We start from the raw sequence: 19,385 nt of genomic DNA, 5'->3' as shown, positions 1-19,385 counted from the left end.
CAGCTCTGAGCCTGGGACCTGGGAAAATGGTGGGCATGGGGAGCACCTGGGCTCACTCGTGCACCGAGCACCCTGCTCTCTTCCCAGGCTTCCACGAGCAGTAAATCCATGGATGTAGACTAAAACTCTGCTCCTTGCTCAGCCCCCTATAGGAATGTACCAACCCGTGTGTACTGTGCTCCAACCAGGCAAAGCTGGGGAGGACATTGCCTCCCCTCAGCCGCATTTCATCATCTCCTGCACCCCAGTGCCTCCAGTGCTGGTGCCAGGGGAGAACCAGGAGCCACAGCAACTGTGGAGGCAGGCACAGGGCAGCACGTCAGGGGGTGATGGCCCCTGTGACCCTTGGCACGGCGGATGGAGACAAAACAACCTGTGTTTATTGCATGCCTTGGTCCTGTCCACAGTGGGACTCAGGCAGAGCCTCTCAGCCCCTCACTATGAGGGCAGCCATGCAGAGGGCCAGGAGGGCGAGCAGGGGCTGTGGGGAGCAGCGTGTGCCATGGGAGGCCCTGCGGGCTGCCCTGCACCCAGGCTCTGTGGCATAGGGCTCGAGGCAGGCAGCGTAGGCCATGGCATGGGCGATGTAGTGCTGCTCCTGCACCCCGTGGAAGAGGTGGCCCATGGGGCCCTGGGCCAGCACCACCACATCTTCCCCACTGTGAGTCTCTGTCTCCAGGGGCACAGCTGCCTGCTGTCTGTAGTCCTTGTCCTCTGCAGGGGGAAGAGGAGAAGTGAGACTGTGGGTCTGGATCCCTGACATGTCACAGGGATGTGGGCACAGCTCTCATCACTCCTTCATCAGCATGATTTCTGCAGAGGGGTGTCAGGGGTGTGACTGGGGGTGGGTGTGTGATGGGTGTGAGTGCACAGGGTGTATGAGGGCGCTGGGTGCATGAGGGGGCTCTGGTGTGTGCGAGGGTTTCAGGTTTCAGCACCAGTCCAGGAAAGCAGAGCGGGCAGGTGGGATGAAGGACATGGCGGAGGAAGGCTGGAGGTGCCCGTGGGTTTGCGGGCAGTGCTGTGGCTGTGTGAGCAGAGCCGGGCTGGTGAAGTGAGCTGTGGGGAGCTGAGACAGTGAGAAGGAAGGAGGGTGCCTGACTCTGTGTGTTTTGTGTGTGTGTGCACAGAGCAGGGGTAAAGTGGATGGTGCCTGTGTAGGGATGTGAGCATCCATAGGTGTGTCCAGAGGGTTGAGTTACCTGTGTGCTTGTGCATGTGCAAGTGTGCACGTACGTGCAAGTGTGCTCAGGAGTGTGTATGGCTTTCAGGCTGTGCCTGTGGTTACAGCACAGCAGGGCTTCGTGTGAAGAGCAAGGGTGTCCATGCAGCTCTCCATGCATGCTGCAGCACAGCAGTGGGGCTGGCCACGGGGCAGGTGGGGGACCCCAGGGAGCAGGGATGGGGCAGAGAGTGGTGGCAGCACAGGGCAGGCTATGAGGCAGCCTATGTGCTGGTCAGGCCATGGAGCAGGGGCCTGCTCTCTGCCCAGCACTGCCAGCCTGTTGCATGAAGCCTGCTGCAGCTCCAGCAGCCTCTAGCAGGAGGGAAACTGAGGCAGCAATGTGCCCATTCCTAGGGCTGCTCCAGCAGACTGCCATCCTTCAGCTCCAGGGCCACCAGGGACACTCTGTGATATGGGGAAGGTGAGGGGTGCCTGGCTCAGCACAGTGCCCTCCCTCTGCTCACTCCCTGCCCGTCTCTTGACCCAGACCGACCAGGACGGGCTGACCCTGACCGAACGGACCCTCTACCTGGGGCAGGATGAGGACAGTGAGAAGGTGAGGGGGGCACAACGATGCCATGGGGACAGCAGGAGAGGGACAAGCAGCCAGCATGGCTGGCAGACAGCGGGCACCTCACTGCCAGCAGTGCTGGGCACTGGGGTGCCATAGGACAGTGGGGGCATCCTGTCCTGCTGCCTGGTGGGAGGCTGGAAAGCCTGGAGGGGGTCCCCTTCCAGGGTGGCATGGATTGGAGGTCCTCATGCCCCCTTTAGTGCCTGCCCTGGCAGCTCAAGTGGAAGTGCTTGCTGGACCACATCTTCCCTCTCCTGGCAGGGTCCTGGGCAGTGTCTCGCAGTTTGAGGAGTTTGGACGGGTCTTCCACTGCCCCAAGAACTCGCCCATGAACCCAGTGCACAAGTGCTCAGTGTGGTGAGGCCGATCCCCCTCCAGCAGGCTGGGACCCTCCATCCCCTCCCCTGCCTAAGTGACACCCTGTGCCCACTGCCCAACTTCCCATCTCCCCTTCCTATTGTACAGGTGAAGGGGTGTCACAGGGTGTCACCCCAAAGACAGGCACTGCCCTAGGGGTGTAGGCAGCAGAGGCACTCGGGCTGGGCAGCTGCCTCCTGCCCACCCACCTCCCATCTGCTGCCCTGTGCACTGAGGAACATCTTGTTCCATGGAGGAACAAGGGCACGCCCAGGCATCCCTGTGCCCCCTTTTCTGTCCACCTAGCCCAAACCCTCCACCCAGCCCTACCACGTCCATCCCAGCGTCAGTCAAGGCAGGGGGAGGACTCCAGAGTTCCCAAGGGCCTGCCCCATGCCAAAAGTCTCCCCTGCACGGTGCCCTCCTCCCCGTGCCAGCCCCCTCCTGTCCATGCAGCAGCCCCGCCGAGGTGGGGCACAGCAGCGCAGCCAGGCCGGGCGGTGCCAGCCTACCCAGGAGCACATGCACACGGACACTGCTGTAATTTTTGCTGCTGTTTCTGGCCAATAAAGCACTGGATATGCTGGGTGGCTGCCAGGGGCCGTGGCCAGGGAATGGGGGCAGTGGGCAGCACCCCTAGCCCTGCCCACATGGCACAGGCACCCCACCGCACCAACACGCCTCTCCCACTGGGTCACACCGTGTGTTTATTGATCACCCCACTGCCCGGCATTCGGTGTCCCCATGGCTGCTGCATCCACACCAGGGGTGCTTCAGAAAGCTGCCAGCACGTGCCACACCATGGGGAGGGAGGCCGTGTGGGGTGCCCTGGGGACATGGGGTCAGTGGAAGAGGGGCAGAAGGAGGGCAGGCAGGAGCAGGGCCAGGGAGGTGGCGCGGATGCCAGGGGCAGAGTCCCGTTGGCGGCAGTCAGTGTAGGGCTCGATGCAGGCGGCGTAGGCCATGGCGTGAGCTACGTAGGTCTGCTCCTGCACCCCGTGGAAGAGGTGGGCCATGGGGCCCTTGGCCAGGATGGCCACGTCCTCACCACCATGGGTCTCTGACTCCAGTGGCACAGCCGCCTGTGGCTGGTAATCGAACTGCACTGGGGAGGGAAGAGAAGATGTGAGGGGGGACAGTGATGGCCCTCAGCAACACCCCACCTCCAAGCCATGGTCTCTGTGCCCTCACTTGCTGTGTCAGGGTCCACATTGGGCCGGTCAGGGCCCGGGTATCCGGGCCCATTCCCATAGAGGATTGATGTGTAGTTCTTCTTGTCACTGGCTGTTGTTGGTGCTAGACCTAGGTAGGGAAAATGGAGGAGGAGGAGGAGGATCAGCAAAGGAACACCTGTATCATCCTGCCCGACACAGTCAGGGTGCCACAGGGCTGGCAGTCCCCAGGACAGGGCAGAGCCCCACCGAAGATGGAGGAGCCACGCAGGGTGTAGCCACCGAAGGTGAAAACATGCGAGTGGTCAGCGGTGACAACGGTGAGGGTCTCAGCCTCATCTGTCATGGTGCCCGCCCGTTCAATGGCCTGGTCAAACTCCACTGCCTCTGTCAGTGCCTTATGGGGTGAACCTTCATGGTGGCCGCGGTCGATTCTGCCACCTGCAGATCAGCACCCACGGTGGGCTGGGGACCAACAGCAGCACACACACATCCTGCCCCCAGCCTACACCGCACTCTCACTGGCCCCAGGGGCACAAGCCCCAACTTATCTTCCACAAAGAGGTAGAAGCCTTTGGGGTTCCTGCTCAGGATGGTGATGGCTGCCTCTGTCATCTCGCTGAGAGATGGGTCCAGGGTGGTATTACGCACCTCATTGTACTTTGTGTCCACAGGTTCAAAGAGACCTATGAGAAAATGTGTTGGGGACAACATCAGTGACTGAGTGTCCCAGTGCCTGTTGGGTCCTGGCACAGGGGTCATTTGTTACCCATCAAATAATTCACGTTGGGGTCGGCAGCAGCAGCCAGCATCTCTGTCCTGTTCCAGACATAGCGAGCACCCTGTGGGCAAATCCCTCAGGGGGTCAGTGGGTGCCTGGCCCTGTGCCAGGGGCAGCGGGCAGAGGAGAGGCCCCGATGCATCACCCACCGGCCGTGCCTCCAGCCACATGTTGATGAGGTTGTGCCCATCCTCGCGTATCCCATTCTGCCTGCTGTCGGCAGGGTACTCGGGGTCTGGCGTCCCCACGGGGGTCATGTATATCCGACCTCCACCCAGGATCACCTGGAGGGAATGAGGTGGACAAAGTGTTAGTGGGGGTGCCCTGGGAGGCATCTGTCCCTGCTCTCCTACCGTGCGCGGGCACTCACGTTGATGTCGACGTTGTGGATCAGCTGCCAGGCGATGTCCTTGCAGCCCTGCATCCGCGCCTCCTGGGGCATGCTGGCGTCCGCGTACCAGTCCCGGTTCACCACGTGAGCGTAGGTTCCCGAGGGCGACGCGTGCTGCACCCGTGTCGTGGTCACGACGCCCACTGCCTTCCCTGCCAGACCCCGCTCATCAGGCCCCACCAAGGGCAACTCGGGTCCCCACCGCCAAGCTATGGGATGCTCATGAGGGGAAAGCTCCCAGTGGGGCACCCCTTGTTCCCAGAGGGTCCCCCCAGCCCTGCCTCCCCCGTTACCAGCTTTGCGGGCTCGCTCCATCACGGAGATCACCTCGTTGCCGGCCGTGGTGCTGCACTCCGAGAAGCGGGCAGCCGCGCTCACCCCTATGGTCTTGTAGTTGCCCTTCACCCCACAGAGATAGGCTGTGGCTGTCCCCGCACTGTCAGGAACATGCCTGTCCACATTGTAGGTCTGCCAAGGACAGAAGAACTCAGGGCTGGGGTCCCCAGTGGGGTGTTCCCCCAGCACCCCCTGCCATGCTGATTCACTCACCCATGGGCATGTGTGGGATGAGGAGGCACCCCATGCACAATGTACCTGCAGCCCTGGGCTGCCAGCAGCCCCATGCCAGGATAACCATGGCCCCATGCCCAGGATCACCATAGCCCCTTTCCAGCATGCTGGAATTTACCTTAGACAGAGCCACATAGGGGAAGGCATCCAGGGCAAGAGGGGTCTCAGGGCCCAACTTCCCCTTCTGCTGCCCCTTAAGTATGCGGGTGGCTGTGATGCTGGGGACCCCGAATCCTGGGTAGAGAGAGAGTCCTAGTCATCCTCTGGACCAGGCGTCCTGCACACATCCTGCTCAGCAGAGTTCTGGCAATGTCAGCCTGCTTGCTGGGGTGCCAGCTGGACTCACCATCCCCAAGGAAAATGATGAGGTTTTTGGCTTCTCGTATCCTGGATTGGGTTTTAAAGGAGGCATCGATGGCTGCAGCTGCCTGCTTGTACCAGAAGGATGGATTCTCCTCCTCCACTGGGACAGTGCAAACACCCATCAGTCTCAGCACAACAGCCCCTGCATCCCTGGGGCAGCCCTGAAGGGCACCCACAGCCCAGGGATCCTTGTTCCCTGGGCATTCCCATGCTGGGCCCTCCTGTCCCAGGGTCCAGGTGGTTCAGGGGGCTTTCTGCGGGGGGAGAGGCCATGCAGGCTTGCACCGACTGCCTGGCCCCAGGCTCCTGGGGCAAGGAACAAGGGGGGACAGCAAAACCAGACATCATGGGGAGTTCTCTGGTGAGTGGGGTGGGGCCAAATCCATTCTAGGAAGTGGAGATACAGGATACAGGCACTTCCCCCAGACCAGGCCCCAGCACAGAAGCAAGCGAAAACCTGTGGGGGAAATGGTTCCAAATCCCAAGAAGGGCAGGCCTAACTAACCCCCACTAATTCTTCTTCAGCTGGGCAGCCCCAGCTCCCCTCCCCAAGCCCTCCTTGTGGCCAGTCAGGCTGACACCCTGCTTGCCTGGACACCCATCGCAGCCAGCCAGGCACCCACGCCCATCCTTGTCCCCACCTGGGATGACAGCGGTGCTGAGCCCTGCGCAGAGGCAGAGGGTGAGGGATGCCAGGAGCTGCATGCTGAGATCTGACAGGCCAATGCTGCTGGCAGTGCCTGTAAATCCAGCAGATATGGGAGGGACTTTGGACAGGGACCAGCCCTAGCAGGGTGTGTGGAGGGGTTCTCCACATCTCGGCTGAGTGCAAAGGCCGTGGGCCTGGGCCGATGTCACCTCCTTGGCACAACGCCCTGTCCGTGCTTGGCACAGACGAGCTTGGGGCACAGACAGATGCAGGGGCAAGAGGAAGTGCAGTGCTGGAAGGAAATCCTGCCCTGGCCACGGTGCTGTGGTGCCAGGCAGGGCAATGCCCTGTCCCAGGGTGCCATGGGCAGCTCTGAGCCTGGGACCTGGGAAAATGGTGGGCATGGGGAGCACCTGGGCTCACTCGTGCACCGAGCACCCTGCTCTCTTCCCAGGCTTCCACAAGCAGTAAATCCATGGATGTAGACTAAAACTCTGCTCCTTGCTCAGCCCCCTATAGGAATGTACCAACCCGTGTGTACTGTGCTCCAACCAGGCAAAGCTGGGGAGGACATTGCCTCCCCTCAGCCGCATTTCATCATCTCCTGCACCCCAGTGCCTCCAGTGCTGGTCCCAGGGGAGAACCAGGAGCCACAGCAACTGTGGAGGCAGGCACAGGGCAGCACGTCAGGGGGTGACGGCCGCTGTGACCCTTGGCACGGCGGATGGAGACAAAACAACCTGTGTTTATTGCATGCCTTGGTCCTGTCCACAGTGGGACTCAGGCAGAGCCTCTCAGCCCCTCACTATGAGGGCAGCCATGCAGAGGGCCAGGAGGGCGAGCAGGGGCTGTGGGGAGCAGCATGTGCCATGGGAGGCCCTGCGGGCTGCCCTGCACCCAGGCTCTGTGGCATAGGGCTCGAGGCAGGCAGCGTAGGCCATGGCATGGGCGATGTAGTGCTGCTCCTGCACCCCGTGGAAGAGGTGGCCCATGGGGCCCTGGGCCAGCACCACCACGTCTTCCCCACTGTGAGTCTCTGTCTCCAGGGGCACAGCTGCCTGCTGTCTGTAGTCCTTGTCCTCTGCAGGGGGAAGGGGAGAAGTGAGACTGTGGGTCTGGATCCCTGACATGTCACAGGGATGGGGGCACATCTCCCATCACTTCTGCATCAGCATGATTTCTGCAGTGAGGTGACTCCTTAGCCTCACAGTGACATCAGGACCCTTTGTGGCATTCTTGGCCATTCCAGCTGGACACTGTCCGCAGCCACCCTGTGCCTTCATCCAGTCCCCAGCAGACTCACTGGGAATCTGTCCCCAGCCACCCCATGGCTCTGCCACATCCAAGCAGACTGGTACCTGCAGCAGGGAGGCTGGCAGCTGGACGGGCCCCATCACGGATGCTGTAGCCAGGACCATTGCCATAGAGAATGCTGGTGTAGGCTCCCTTGTCCTTGGCTTTCTTGGGGGCCAGCCCTGGCACAGGGAAAGACATTGTCACCCTCTGGGTACCCCTCCCCAACTCCCTGTCTGGCAAGCTCAGCCTCCCGTGGTAGCAGCAGGGTGAGGTGGTAAGAGGGATGCTCACTGCCCCTCTCCAGGACCCACCAAAGATGGAATTGCCACGTGGTGTGCTGCCCCCGAAAGTGAAGACATGGGAGTGATCGGCCGTCACCACGGTCAGCGTGTCAGCAGGGGAGGTGAGCTCTCCCGCCCGTGCCACCGCCCGGTCCAGCATCACGGCCTCCATCAGCGCCTGCTTGGCCCGGCCACTGTGGTGGCCATGGTCGATTCTGCCACCTGCAAGAGGAATGTGGCTGTCACCCTTTTCCGGGTCCCCTTGGATAGCCACCTGCTCCTGGGACCCACATCCCACCTCAGCCCCAGCCACACTGCCCGCCTGGAGCTACTCATCTTCCACAAAGAGGAAGAAGCCATTGGGGTTCCTGCGCAGGATGCGGACGGCCTTTTCTGTCATCTCCACGATGGAGGGGTCTGTGGATGTGTTGCGGTTCAGCTCATACTTCATATCCTTGGGCTCAAAGAGGCCTGGGGGAGGAGGGTAAGGGGGTCCGTGATGGGGCTGCTTTGTGCCCCTGCTGACATATCCAGAGTGGGGAGGAGGAAGCATTGCCATTGGGGCAGCCAGTGATGCTCCTACCCATAAGGTGGCTGACAGAGTCATCTTTAACCGCATCCAGGCCCTTCTTATCCCAGACATAGCGGGCACCCTGCCAGTGAGAGCAGAACCAGTGCCAATGGCACACACCCTGTGCCCAGAGTTTCATCTCCTCTTCCCCTGCACAATACCTGCTTGGCACTCAGCCACTCAGCAATCAAGTCCCGGCCATCCTTCCTGGTGCCATTTTGATCTGGGTCCTCTGGGTACTCAGGGTCCGGAGTCTGCTTGGGGGTCATGTACATCCTCCCGCCGCCCAGGATCACCTGCCAGGGAGCTCAGCAGACCCTCCCAGTGTTCCTGGTGCCCCCTCCCTCCCGCTCCCGCTCCCCAGCTCACGTTGATGTCAGTGTTGTGCACCAGCTGGTAGGCGATGTCCTTGCAGCCATCCCGCAGGGCCTCCTTGGGCATGTTGGTGTCAGCGTACCAGCTCCGGCTGGCCGAGTGCGCGTAGGCTGCCCCGGGGGACGCGTGCTGCACCCGCGTGGTCGTCACGATGCCCACGGACTTGCCTGCAGCGTGGGCAAGGGTTTACAGGGAGTCCATCCAGCCCTGCATGGCACTGGATGGCTGTGCCCGGCTTTCCAACAGGGTTTCCTGCTGCCCCGTACCCGCCAGCCTGGCCCGGTGCAGGACAGAATCCACCTCATTGCCGAAGGTGGTGTGGCATTTTCCATAGACGGCTGCCCCGCTCAGTCCCAGAGTCTTGGCGTTGGCCTTCACCCCACAGAGGTAGGCGGTGCCCGTGCCAGCGCTGTCGGGCACCTGCCGGTCGATGGTGTAGGTCTGGAAGCGAGAGGGGTGCAGTGGGGTTTCAAGCAGGGGCAGCAGGAGTGTCCCCCCAGCCCTGTCCTTCTCACCTTGGCCAGGGCCACGTGGGGAAAGGTCTCCATGGCCAAGACGCTCTCCTCGCCGGAGCCGCCTGCCAGCTGCCCCTTGTAGATCCGAGCTGCTGACACGGTGGACAGCCCCATGCCTGTGGCCACATCCGAGTCACTGGGTGGCAGGGGCCTGGGCCAGGCACAGCCCTGCCATCCCTGTCTTCAGACACTGCCCAAGGACTTGCCCTAGCCCCATCTTCTTATCAGCCACATCCCCTGGCTGTTGGGGAGCTGCAGGGCTTGGCAGTGACCTGGGGCACTTACCGTCACCCATGAAGAGGATGATGTTTTTGGCCCGCTGTGCTCCTGGCTGTAAGGCTAGGGCCAACTCCAGCCTCCTCCTGGCACCTTTATTCCAGTAGCCTGGGGTCTTCTCAGCATCTGGAGTGTGAGCAGAGCTGGGAATTTCTAGGTGCACTCCAGCATGCCCATCTCTACCCAAGGTGAATTTAGCTGCTATAAACCCCTGGAGACCAGCATGGTCTTTTGCAGACCAGCATCATTCAGAAACCACCTGTAGAAGGGAAACTGAGGCATAGTTTGTCAGGGAAGTCCCTCGTGCCTCTTGGCAGAGTGGATGAGGAGCCTGAGGATCAGCCACAGCGAGTGTGCAATGGCTGGGTAACCACGGCTGGCTGTGGCTCTTGGGCCACTTTATCCAAAGTCAGGAATGGGGGTTGGGAGCAGCAGGGACTGGGGCGGGGGGGCAGGAACTGCTCTGGGGGGAAGCTGAGACAATCCATTCAAAGCTTGTGGTCTCAGAGCACCCTGAGGTAGCTGTGAGGGTTCCCATTTGCTGGCATCCCAAGGGGAGGTGACATGGTCCCTGGAGTTCCCCAAGGAAGTGACACCAGCCCAAGCATCCCCCACCAGAGGTTCTTACCCCACTGTCCCACACGTCCCCTGTCACCAGAGGCTGCAGTGGCAAGCTGAGTGAGGAAGCAGAGGAGAAGGCAGGTTCCAGGGGAAAGCAGGCGCTCCATGTTGCCCACCCCAGCTCCCTCCTGGAATGCTGCCTTAGTCCAGGCTGAGGGGACAGCCCTTTATGGCTCTTCCCTGTCCCGTGAGACGATGGGCTGATAACATTCACGGACTATCTCCCAGCCCTCCCAAGGCCTTCGCCCCACCCTGGGGCCATCCCTGCCCCCAGCAGCAAGGCAGGACCGCCAGCCTGTCCCTGAGAACCAGGGCACCTCTGGGCCCCAGCTCCCAAAGGGGCGGCTGCCTGCGGACCCCGGGGAGTGGGAGGGACAGTGCAGGGCAAAGGCTTGTTTTTGCAGACAGGCTGAGCTGGGCCAGGCTGGATTTGTCTGGTTTCTCCTGAGACAAACCCCAAGAGGGGGACACTGGGCTGAGGGGTAGGGGGTGGACATCTTGGCTTTGGTGTCAGCGTCCTCCGGTCCCCTCTCCCAGCAGAGTCACACGCTACCTATCAGCTCCTGGGACAGCTGGTGCCTGACATATGGGGTGCCCTGGGGCAGCCCATGCCAGCACACCTGCACAGCGGGGTACCTGCTGTGGGCAGGGAACAGCCTCTGCCACCAGCATCAGATGGCATCCACCCATGATTGCACCAGGTCATCTGGTAGGACGCTGCACAAATACTGGGGACTACAGGTGTCATTGATGGCTTCATCAGCTCCTAGGAGTGTGCTGTACCAGCCCTGATCCCCCATCCTGACCCAGGCAGTCGAGGCTTGGCAGCTCCTGGCTCCTGCAGATGGCTGATGTGCTGGTGCTGGTGCCAGCCACAGCTGCTACTACTGATGGGGCAGTGATGCAGGGCTCCCTCTCTGCCTGGCACAATGGATCCATTCCTGACCAGATGTCAATCCCTTCACCAGCCACCACTTGTGATGATGACATGGAGGCTGCCAGAGTAGCCCACACCCCCGACACATCCTCAGAGGGGGACATGGGGACAGAGAGCAGGCAGAGGTGGCTGCAGATGGCAGGGGTCAGTTGGTCAGTGAGGTGGATGCAAGGACATGGTGCCATAGGGTCCCTGAGCAGAGTTAGGCTGGAGGCCATGGTGTGAAGGACTAGAGCAGACATACAGGAATTCCTGGTGAAGTCAGAGGGACTAAGGGGATACCTGCTGGATCAGGAGCTGGGAACACCTGCCCTGATCTCACATCTTCTGGCCAAGCATATCTGATGCTGGGACAGGCAGTGAGGCCAGATTTCTTAATGCCTGGGAAGTGGCAGGCAGAGAAAGGCAGAGGACTCCCCAGAGATGAGTTACTGCTGGGATCCCCCAGTTGGGGGAACATAGAGGACATAAAATAAAACCTGCATGAGCTCCACACACAGTTGCTGACCCAGCTTTTATTACATGACACACAACGCTGCAAGAAACCCTCCTGCATGGCCCCATGGCTGCATCCCACTGCATCCACATCCCACCTGGGATGGTGGAGCCCGCCCCTCTCTGCTCCTGGGGACACATCCCCTCTCAGCCCTCACCACAGGCACTGAAGCTGCAGATGGACACCACAGCCTTAAAAAAAACATTAAGAAAGCATCATGCTAAAAATACCCAAGAGTAGAAATTTTCTGCCTGGGGCATGCTCAAGTCCTGAGCCCTGCTCGCAGGCGGAGTTAAAATCCAAACCAGAAATAAAACCACAATGGTTTTAAAACTCAAATCCCCAAAGTCCTTGTCGGTCCCTTCTGTCTCCAGCAGGTGCCGGAGCAGGGCCTGGGAGGCGAGGGAGCATCAGCAGTGGGGAGCACACAGAGCCAGGGCTCTCACTTGTCCAAGCTTGGTCTCTTGAGCAGGGCACTGTACTTGAGGGGGCCACCATCTGCTGTCAGCACCACCTCCACCAGCGTGAAAATGGTGATCACCTTCATCAAAGGAGAGAAAGAGAGAAAAAAGGGTTTTCAGGCAGGTTGGAATCACATCAAGATTTGTTTAAAGCTGTGTTGGCTTTTGCTGACTTCCTCAGTGCACCCATGAGGAACCAAGGAATAGAGCAGGATGGATTCAGATAGCTCTTCTGGTGTCCAGGGTGTTCCTAGGGCTGGAGGCAGCATCCTCAATGGCAACACATGAACTCTGACACCAACCAGGACACCCAAACCAACCTGAATGAGCCTCCCAAAACATCCTCACTTATCTCAGTTTGATCAGGCCCCTCTCTTGCTCTCCACACAGTCTGGGAAGAATTGTGGGCATTTGTGCCCTTGGCTTTGGGTTCCAATCTCCCTGCAAGGCCACCTGTGCCTCTCCAGCCGCAGAACCACGTCATCCCTTAATGGAGCTTGGCCAAGAGCCAAGGCTGAGCTGCAGTGAGAAGGGTTTTCCACATGACGCTGAGCATTTCATCAGCATCCCACAAGGAGGGAACAATCTGCCTGTGCTCCCAGAGGAGAGGAGACCCAGGAAGGGAGTACAATAGATAAGGGAGATGCAAGGGAATGAAGACCCCAGAAAATCAATCCCTCATGTTCAGGAATTGTGCTGCTGCTGCCATCTCCCTGCTCCTCTGACCCCAGCTCTTCCTGTGATTGTATGGATTAGAAGTGGAAAGTATTGATTTGGTTTGTCCTTGAGGCACAGTTAAGAGGCTGGCTGGGACATTGGAAAGGGCTGTCCTGGGGTCCTGCTCCTGGCTGGAGCCTGTAGCAGGGTTCACTGGGGTCATCTATTCAGGGCTGGTCCCAGGAGAAGCAGGCTCAGAGCTACTGGTGTAACTTTGTCCAACCCTTCCCAGCTCATCCAGTACTGGCTGCTCCAGATTAATAATTCAGAACAGGAAAATCTCATTGAGACTTAAATGTACCAAGGTGGCCAGTGAGGAGCAACCTGCAGGAAAATCCTATCACAACTGGCTGCCAGAGAGCTGTGGGCTACTGAGCATCAGCCCCTGCCTGCCCAGTGCAGGGGGTGGTGTTCATGGGAAAGCCCCCCACATATGGGGGAGTCAAAGGGGGAGTATCAGGATTCTTCCTTGCACTTCTGCTTTATCCCTTTGGTGAACTGCTGTGAAATAGCACAATTTCACACCAAATGCTCTGAGTCTCAGATTCACTTTTTACTCCACCCCTGAGTGATGTCCACTGAGGCCCTGGTCATGTCCTGGAGACCAGAGAGAAATGGGGGCAACACCTGCCCTCTGTGACAGGGCCAAACAAACAGCTCAGACCCCAACACACCTTCTCACTAACAGCCTTCCCTGACACTCCCACTGCCTGGACAGGCTCAGCTAAAACAGGAAGAGGTTTAGAGACCAAGGGCTGGGGCCAGCTGGGGAGCTAGGGTGCTTGGTGCTGTGGGGTGTCCAGGTGACATGTACCAGAGTTCAGCGTGACTCACAGGAATCTGGCTCATCTCAGGGCTGGAGATTTATAAACTCAGGGATATGCTGGCTTGGAGGACAGCTCAGAGCCTGATCCTATGGGAGAGCTCCAGTGTTTTCTTAGGAGGTGTGGAAGATTTGTGGAGGAGTTTCCTCTACCAGCTGTTTGCTTAACCAAAATGGGCCCTGCTCATGCTGGGGCATAATTTTTCATCAGTTTCCTGCTAGGATGTAAGTGATCCCTGCTCCTGTAGGAAAGGGGGAACTGAGGCCACTCCAAGCTGCATCCATGGGGCTTCTCTGAGCCAAGCTGAGAAAGCTCAGCTTCAAAGGGAGGGAGCCTGCAGAAATGTTTTCAGAGCCAGCTCCAACTCTGATCACAACATCCACCCTGGGAAGGGAAGGACTCTCCAGCACACACATCACCCCAGCTGGGAGGGTCAGCCCACTCTGTGTCAGGAAACCCGAGTGGGCAAGGATGGGATGTGCTGGGCTTGGATGCAATTGGGGCTCAAGTGCAGAGTCCCTGGAGTGGTGCAGGGAGAGGCTGGGATTCAGTCCTTCAGGCAGGGATCACAGCAGTCAACACAGCTGGGGTTTTACAGCCATGCCAGACAAAAGCTGGCAAAGAAGCACCACTTAATCAAGCCAGACAAATGTGATTGCTCCCTTTGATTGAGTTACCAAGTTAATAGATGACAGGGACACAAGAGAGAGATTTCTAGATGCAGTTAAGCCATTTGAGACTGCATCTCAGGAAGTCTGATTAAACAAAAAAATTCTCCTAATTGAGGCTCAACCCTGAGGCTCATCCCATCAACAGGGATGGAAACCCCAAGAAAAAGCCATGCCAGGGGCAAAGAGTGTGGGGATGGGGGGAAGGGTCTAGACAGGAGCTGCCTTAAGCCTGATCTTAACATCTTAATTGATGATCTGGAAGAAGGAAGTAAACAGCATGTTAATTCAATTGCTGGAAAAGGCTGAATGGGGAGGCAGGGCACACAGCAGGCAGGGCAGAGACTGAAGGCTGTGGAGGGGTCACGTTGTGAGGGCAGTGATAGGACTGGACTGGATAGAAGAGGAGGCTGAGGTTGAAGTTGGGCTCTCTGGGAAAGGGACACAGAGGGATAGCAGGACTTGATAACCCTGCAAATCTTGCCTCCCGATCAATCCCTGCAAACATCACAGGATCCACATGTTGCCCACAGCCAGCCCCATGGTGTGAGTTTGTCCCATGCTGTGGAGGTCTTACCTGGGGTACAGATTCCTCCTCCAGCTCCTCTGGTTCCCACAGGAGTGTCAGCTCTGGCTTCTTCCCCACCTTCTGGAAGCGGAAGTCCACCAAGGGCAGCGCCTGCAGGCAGGGAGAGTGTTGGGAACATGCCCCCCTCCACCTCTCCTGTGGATGGGGCTGAGGCTGCTTCTGCCCAGCACGCTGCCTCTGCAGCTCTTCAACAACTGGGATGCAGCAGCCCATGAGCCTGAGCCTAGCACGTAAATCAGGGGCTGCTGCCATACACCACCAGCCCATATATCACGCTCTATGTCCTGTTTAAAGATGTCATTGCCAGACATATAACCAGGTTATTAAGAGAGGATGCTGTCACCAAGTGCAGGTGCTGGCCCACAGCACTGCTGTCACAGCCCCAGATAAACCATCTGATTAAATGAAATGAAAAACAGCCTCACTCCCTGTTCTCGCTTCAGACCCACACTTATCTCTGTTGCCCTGAATCTGACTTTATTCCCTCTTACCCAGCATGTCACAGGGAGAAGCTGGTCCCCAGAGACTGGGCTGAGGGATGAAGAGAGACCCCCCCCAGTCCCTTGTGCCTGCCTGGGCAAAGGGATGGAAGGCAAACTCCAGGGAGGTTCCCTCCCCTCTGGCTGGCCCAGCTCAGGAACAGCTCTGCCTGTTGCAGGGCTGCCACAAAAGGGCACCAGGACAGCCACTGCTTGCAGTGATGCCAGGCTATTCTGGCAAGGCAGTGCTGGCACTGTCTCACACAGGTGAGGTACTTACATTGCAGTAGATGCGCTTCTGGACTCCAAACTTCAGCACCAGGACATCAAAGGCCTTGCTCAGGACACCCATTACCATGGCTTCTGACTCCAGAGGACCACATTCCTGTCAAGAGACAGGGCTGTCACTGCACAGCAGATCTTATTCAGCAATGCCCAAGGGGAAACAGTGTCTCAAGGTCCTGGAACCCAGCAGTGGTGGTTACTGAGTGTGTCCTCTCACTGTTTGCCTTTCCTAAAGCCAAGTGGGTAGACAAAGCCCCCTGTCCATGTAGGCATTCGCAGGGAAATCCAGAGATGCCTTGGGAGAAAATAGCCTTGGGTCTTACCCTGACAAAGACAGAGAAGAAGAGGTCAGCGCTGAGCTCCTGCACTCTCTTGGAAGCCATCTTCCGATCATTGCAGTGATCTGCCTGTTTCTGGATGGCCTCTTTCTCCATTTTGATGGGGGATCTGGCACCTGCAGAGGGGACAAGTGACAATAACATGCCCATGCTCCCTCCTGTCAGGAGCCCCGGCCCCAGGGCCCAGCCCACGCGGGCGAGCAGCACGCACCGAGCGAGGCGGAGAGCAGGCGGTGCACCACGATGTCGGCGTAGCGGCGGATGGGGGACGTGAAGTGGGTGTAGAACGGCACGTTCAGGGCGTAGTGGTGGAAGAGGGTCTCGTCATGCAGGACACCGGTGCAGAAGTAGAGAGCCATCTGGAAGGGGGAGGAACCAGGGAAGGGTGTGAGCAAGGCTGGTGCCATGACGCTGGAGGGGTCTGGCTCTGCAAGACACAGCGCCAGCAGCCAATGGCCCTTCTGAAGATATCCTGGTGGTCCTTCACCTGCTGCTCAGTTTGGGCTGCAGAGGTACTGCAGAAACTGAGCACAGAATTAAAGGGGCAAAACCAGTGCAGGGAGCTGCTGGCTGCCAGCTGTTCCTGCCTGGCCCCAAGGACTGCATCAACTTTCACATCACCCATGGGTCTAAGCAGCTTCCTGCTTCTGCTCAGGCGCTGGGGCTCATTTGTCATACTCCCATCTTCCAGAGCAGAGCCCAGCTTGTTTGGTGCCCACATCAGATGTTCTTTAGTTCAGGGCCTGGCTGCAGGCTTTAAACACCCACTGTGCATGCTTGGAGAGCACTGGGGGCAGGTGTGAGTGGCTTGGAAGGAAGAGAGACAGTCCTGCTGTGATCCCTGCTGCTCCATCCCACCATGACAGCTGGGGAGTTGAGCGCTGAACTGCCCATCTAAACCAACACCAGGCAACAGCAGCACCACTGCTCAGCAGCCTCTTCTTCTTCCTGTGTCAACCCTGTTATCCCACAGATTACGGCTTTTATTTTTACATCTGTGAAACACCAGCTCTTGGGGCTGGGAAAATTCTGGGGGCTGGGCCCAGGCAGGGAGGGGAGGCTGTGCAGGTCAGGGGGGTGGCGGCGGGGTCATGGCACAGTGGCGATTGAATGAACCCATTTAAAAATAAGAGCAAGTGATTTAAGAAAAACAGGAGTAGCCAGCTCTGATTACAGAGCCGTCCTGGGATCCTCGGTTTGGGCAGCTGTATCCTCTACTCTCCAGGCCAGTGGTACAGCCAACTCCTGCTGAGCAGCAACGCACTGATCCGGGCAAGTAAATAGAGCAGGTTAAAAAAAGCAGCATCAGTCCCAGCTTTATTATGAGACCCAAGAGCTAGGATAGGAGCTGTGGTGGCTGCCAATTTCCACAACCTAGAATTAAATTATTTCTGATGGACTCCACAAAGTATGGTCTCCACTCAATTAGCTCAGCTCCCATAGAATGAAGCTGGGCAGGGAGACACACTGAGCTCCAGAGGCTGCTGCAGGAATGCTCCTGTGTTGACAGACAGCATGGAATCACAGGGAGCTTCCAGGCACTTGTGCCAGGCTTCTGGGCAGAAGGCAGAAAGGTCTCTACAAAGCCAGGCGGGCAGAAAGCAGAGCATCAGTCAAAATCCCTGCTCTGAGAAAAGACACTGGGAATGGCCCATCCCTGCTGTATGCCCAGCAGTGTTTCAAGTTATACCCCACCTTATTTAGAGTTAGAAAAGATGCTGAAGGTCCTGTGCTGCTTGGTGTTGTATGGGGCACTTTGTACCTGACACCCATCCTCACAGCACAACCCAGTGACATCAGCCTGGCATGAAGCAGATGTTTTCTCATTAACAGATTTGACTCACAAAAGGCTCAAATCCCCAGAGTTTTCTATAATCCCCGGAGAACTGCGAGGAGCCTGGAAACAAATTAGCCCCAGCCAACCAGGGGCAGCTTTGCTTTCACGGACAGATTGAATCCCCGAGTGACTGAGCCCCTGAAAAATGGTGTGTCGCTGCTCCTTCATCTGTTACAAGGCTCCTGGCATGCCAATCCAGGCATTCCCTCAGGCACACACATTAGTTTCTCCCATCTCCCTCCTCCTTCAAGAGGCTGATGTCTTGACCACCAGCACACAGTGAAGAGGGAAGACACAGGCTTGGCACAACCAGGGGTTAAAGCTGTGGACAGGTTGTTTAGGCTGATTTAGCTGCAGCCTTGTCCCTGAAACATCAGCTTTATCACTGGGAGCTGTGACGTGTGCAGGGATACAGGTGACTTCTCAGTGCCCTGACCAGACGGTCTCGCTGCACCATCTGTCACAGCAATGGCACAGCCCTCACCACCAGCCTGGGCCCCTCAGTGGCTGTGCTCTGCAGCTGCCAACACTCAGATCTGTCCTCTCTCCCATGAGGGACCACGACATCTAGCCGGATGGGGCTGATTCTTCCATCTGCTCTCATGCTGGTGGCAGACAGCAAAAAATTACTCCTCACAGGGAAAGCTCCTTCCTCCTGGAAGCTGTTTGTCCCTTTCCAAGTGTTTTGCCTAGAAGGGGAGAGTGCCAGGCAGCAGGTTTGCCACATATGGGTAGACTGCACAGCACACCTGAATACACAGGTGCCTTTGTCTTCTGATGATAGAATGAGACTAGTTCCTCCCAAAATCTTGTGCAATATCTCCTTTAAAAGTGCCTCTTTATCTGTCTAGTATCTACTCTGCAGAAGACTTCATCTCCAAAACCTTGATAGCTCTTTCCTGTAATGAAATCTAACATATTCACAAGGCTAAGTCTTAATGAGAGCCACTGTGTGGTCTCTGAAAGTACTCCCACCACTTCTCCAACCACAGTCTCAGGACAGCACAATGGCAAGATCTCAGGAAGTACATGGGTCCCCAAAAGCCCATCTCCTCCCTGGTGCCACTGCAGAACTTTCTCCTTGCTCATCCATCCTGGCCAGCAGCCTGGGCTTGCTGCTACTGGCAAAGCCCAGGCTTGTGCCAGTCAGGAGGACCAGAGAGGGACTTGAAGGAACTCATATCACCACTGCACCTTCTAGCAGAAAAGGAGGATGTGACAGAAGGGACCAGGATAACCCAAAGCAGGATACGGGACCTGGGACAACACATCCAGCTCCTGAGGACACTCCCTGCCCTTTCCAAGGCAGCCCTCCTGAGCTGGACATGTTTGAGAGGGTGATTTACTGAACAGCCTCATACCCCAGCCCCAGTTGCAAACAAGCTTCAAGTCCCGGAAACACAGCAGGACTTCAGGCAACTGCTAATGAGTAAATGAAGCAAATAAGCTAATTACAAGAGTGACAGTCAAATGAGTGATGTTGGTAAGATGAGTCATTCCTGCAGTGATAAGCAGACCACAGCAGAGAGATCATTTCAGGAACGTGCCCCTTCTCCCCACGAGGTAGGACTTTCCTCAGAAGAGGTTGTGTCGTGCCCAGCTGCAAATGCAGCTGATGCCTCACAAAAACTTTTTATGATGGTGACAAACACCCAGCTAAATGTCCTGAGCTACAGATGCACTAAACATGACAACTGGTGTGAGCAGCACAATCCTCCATTGCAGAGACTGTCAAAG

The 19,385-nt window shown here is 57.8% G+C and overlaps 3 protein-coding genes across 3 annotated transcripts in view; all 3 read right to left on the bottom strand.

Annotated features, from left to right (window-relative positions):
• Positions 1-2,998: 2,998 nt before the first annotated feature.
• On the bottom strand, positions 2,999-6,138 carry LOC144246792 (intestinal-type alkaline phosphatase-like). The gene is made up of 11 exons (XM_077785555.1): positions 6,075-6,138; positions 5,417-5,533; positions 5,189-5,304; positions 4,794-4,968; positions 4,480-4,652; positions 4,259-4,393; positions 4,098-4,170; positions 3,882-4,014; positions 3,578-3,771; positions 3,348-3,458; positions 2,999-3,261 (listed from the first exon to the last, which is right to left on the bottom strand). Exons 1-11 carry the CDS (start codon positions 6,136-6,138, stop codon positions 2,999-3,001), a joined length of 1,554 nt encoding a protein of 517 aa, XP_077641681.1.
• Positions 6,139-6,665: 527 nt separating this feature from the next.
• On the bottom strand, positions 6,666-11,172 carry LOC110477472 (intestinal-type alkaline phosphatase). The gene is made up of 12 exons (XM_077785788.1): positions 10,824-11,172; positions 9,406-9,522; positions 9,121-9,236; positions 8,872-9,046; positions 8,600-8,772; positions 8,392-8,526; positions 8,243-8,312; positions 7,992-8,130; positions 7,690-7,898; positions 7,441-7,557; positions 6,980-7,163; positions 6,666-6,741 (listed from the first exon to the last, which is right to left on the bottom strand). Exons 1-12 carry the CDS (start codon positions 11,170-11,172, stop codon positions 6,666-6,668), a joined length of 1,860 nt encoding a protein of 619 aa, XP_077641914.1.
• Positions 11,173-11,449: 277 nt separating this feature from the next.
• DIS3L2 (DIS3 like 3'-5' exoribonuclease 2) overlaps positions 11,450-19,385 on the bottom strand; it is a 179,267-nt gene continuing 171,331 nt past the window's right edge. Inside the window, exons 18-22 of the mRNA XM_021544264.2 lie at positions 16,023-16,170; positions 15,797-15,927; positions 15,469-15,573; positions 14,698-14,799; positions 11,450-11,991 (exon numbers count right to left, since the gene is read on the bottom strand). Coding sequence (XP_021399939.2) covers positions 11,893-11,991; positions 14,698-14,799; positions 15,469-15,573; positions 15,797-15,927; positions 16,023-16,170 — 585 coding nt within the window. The 3' untranslated portion in view covers positions 11,450-11,892. The remainder of the gene's footprint in view (positions 11,992-14,697; positions 14,800-15,468; positions 15,574-15,796; positions 15,928-16,022; positions 16,171-19,385) is intronic.

The sequence above is a fragment of the Lonchura striata genome, chromosome 10 (genome assembly GCF_046129695.1).
Source record: "Lonchura striata isolate bLonStr1 chromosome 10, bLonStr1.mat, whole genome shotgun sequence".
Lineage (NCBI taxonomy): Eukaryota > Metazoa > Chordata > Aves > Passeriformes > Estrildidae > Lonchura > Lonchura striata.
This window is presented reverse-complemented; position numbering and strand designations above follow the sequence as displayed.

Excerpts from the sequence above, each read along its gene's own strand:
- LOC144246792 (XM_077785555.1), bottom strand. The coding sequence starts at position 6,138 with ATGCAGCTCCTGGCATCCCTCACCCTCTGCCTCTGCGCAGGGCTCAGC. Across the intron at positions 4,653-4,793 it reads GGAGCGAGCCCGCAAAGCTG|GGAAGGCAGTGGGCGTCGTG; the intron begins GTAACGGGGGAG and ends GGGGTCTGGCAG. Across the intron at positions 4,015-4,097 it reads CAACGTGAATTATTTGATGG|GTCTCTTTGAACCTGTGGAC; the intron begins GTAACAAATGAC and ends ATTTTCTCATAG.
- LOC110477472 (XM_077785788.1), bottom strand. The coding sequence starts at position 11,172 with ATGGCCTCCAGCCTAACTCTGCTCAGGGACCCTATGGCACCATGTCCT. Across the intron at positions 8,313-8,391 it reads AGTGGCTGAGTGCCAAGCAG|GGTGCCCGCTATGTCTGGGA; the intron begins GTATTGTGCAGG and ends TCTCACTGGCAG. Across the intron at positions 7,558-7,689 it reads ACGTGGCAATTCCATCTTTG|GGCTGGCCCCCAAGAAAGCC; the intron begins GTGGGTCCTGGA and ends TCCCTGTGCCAG.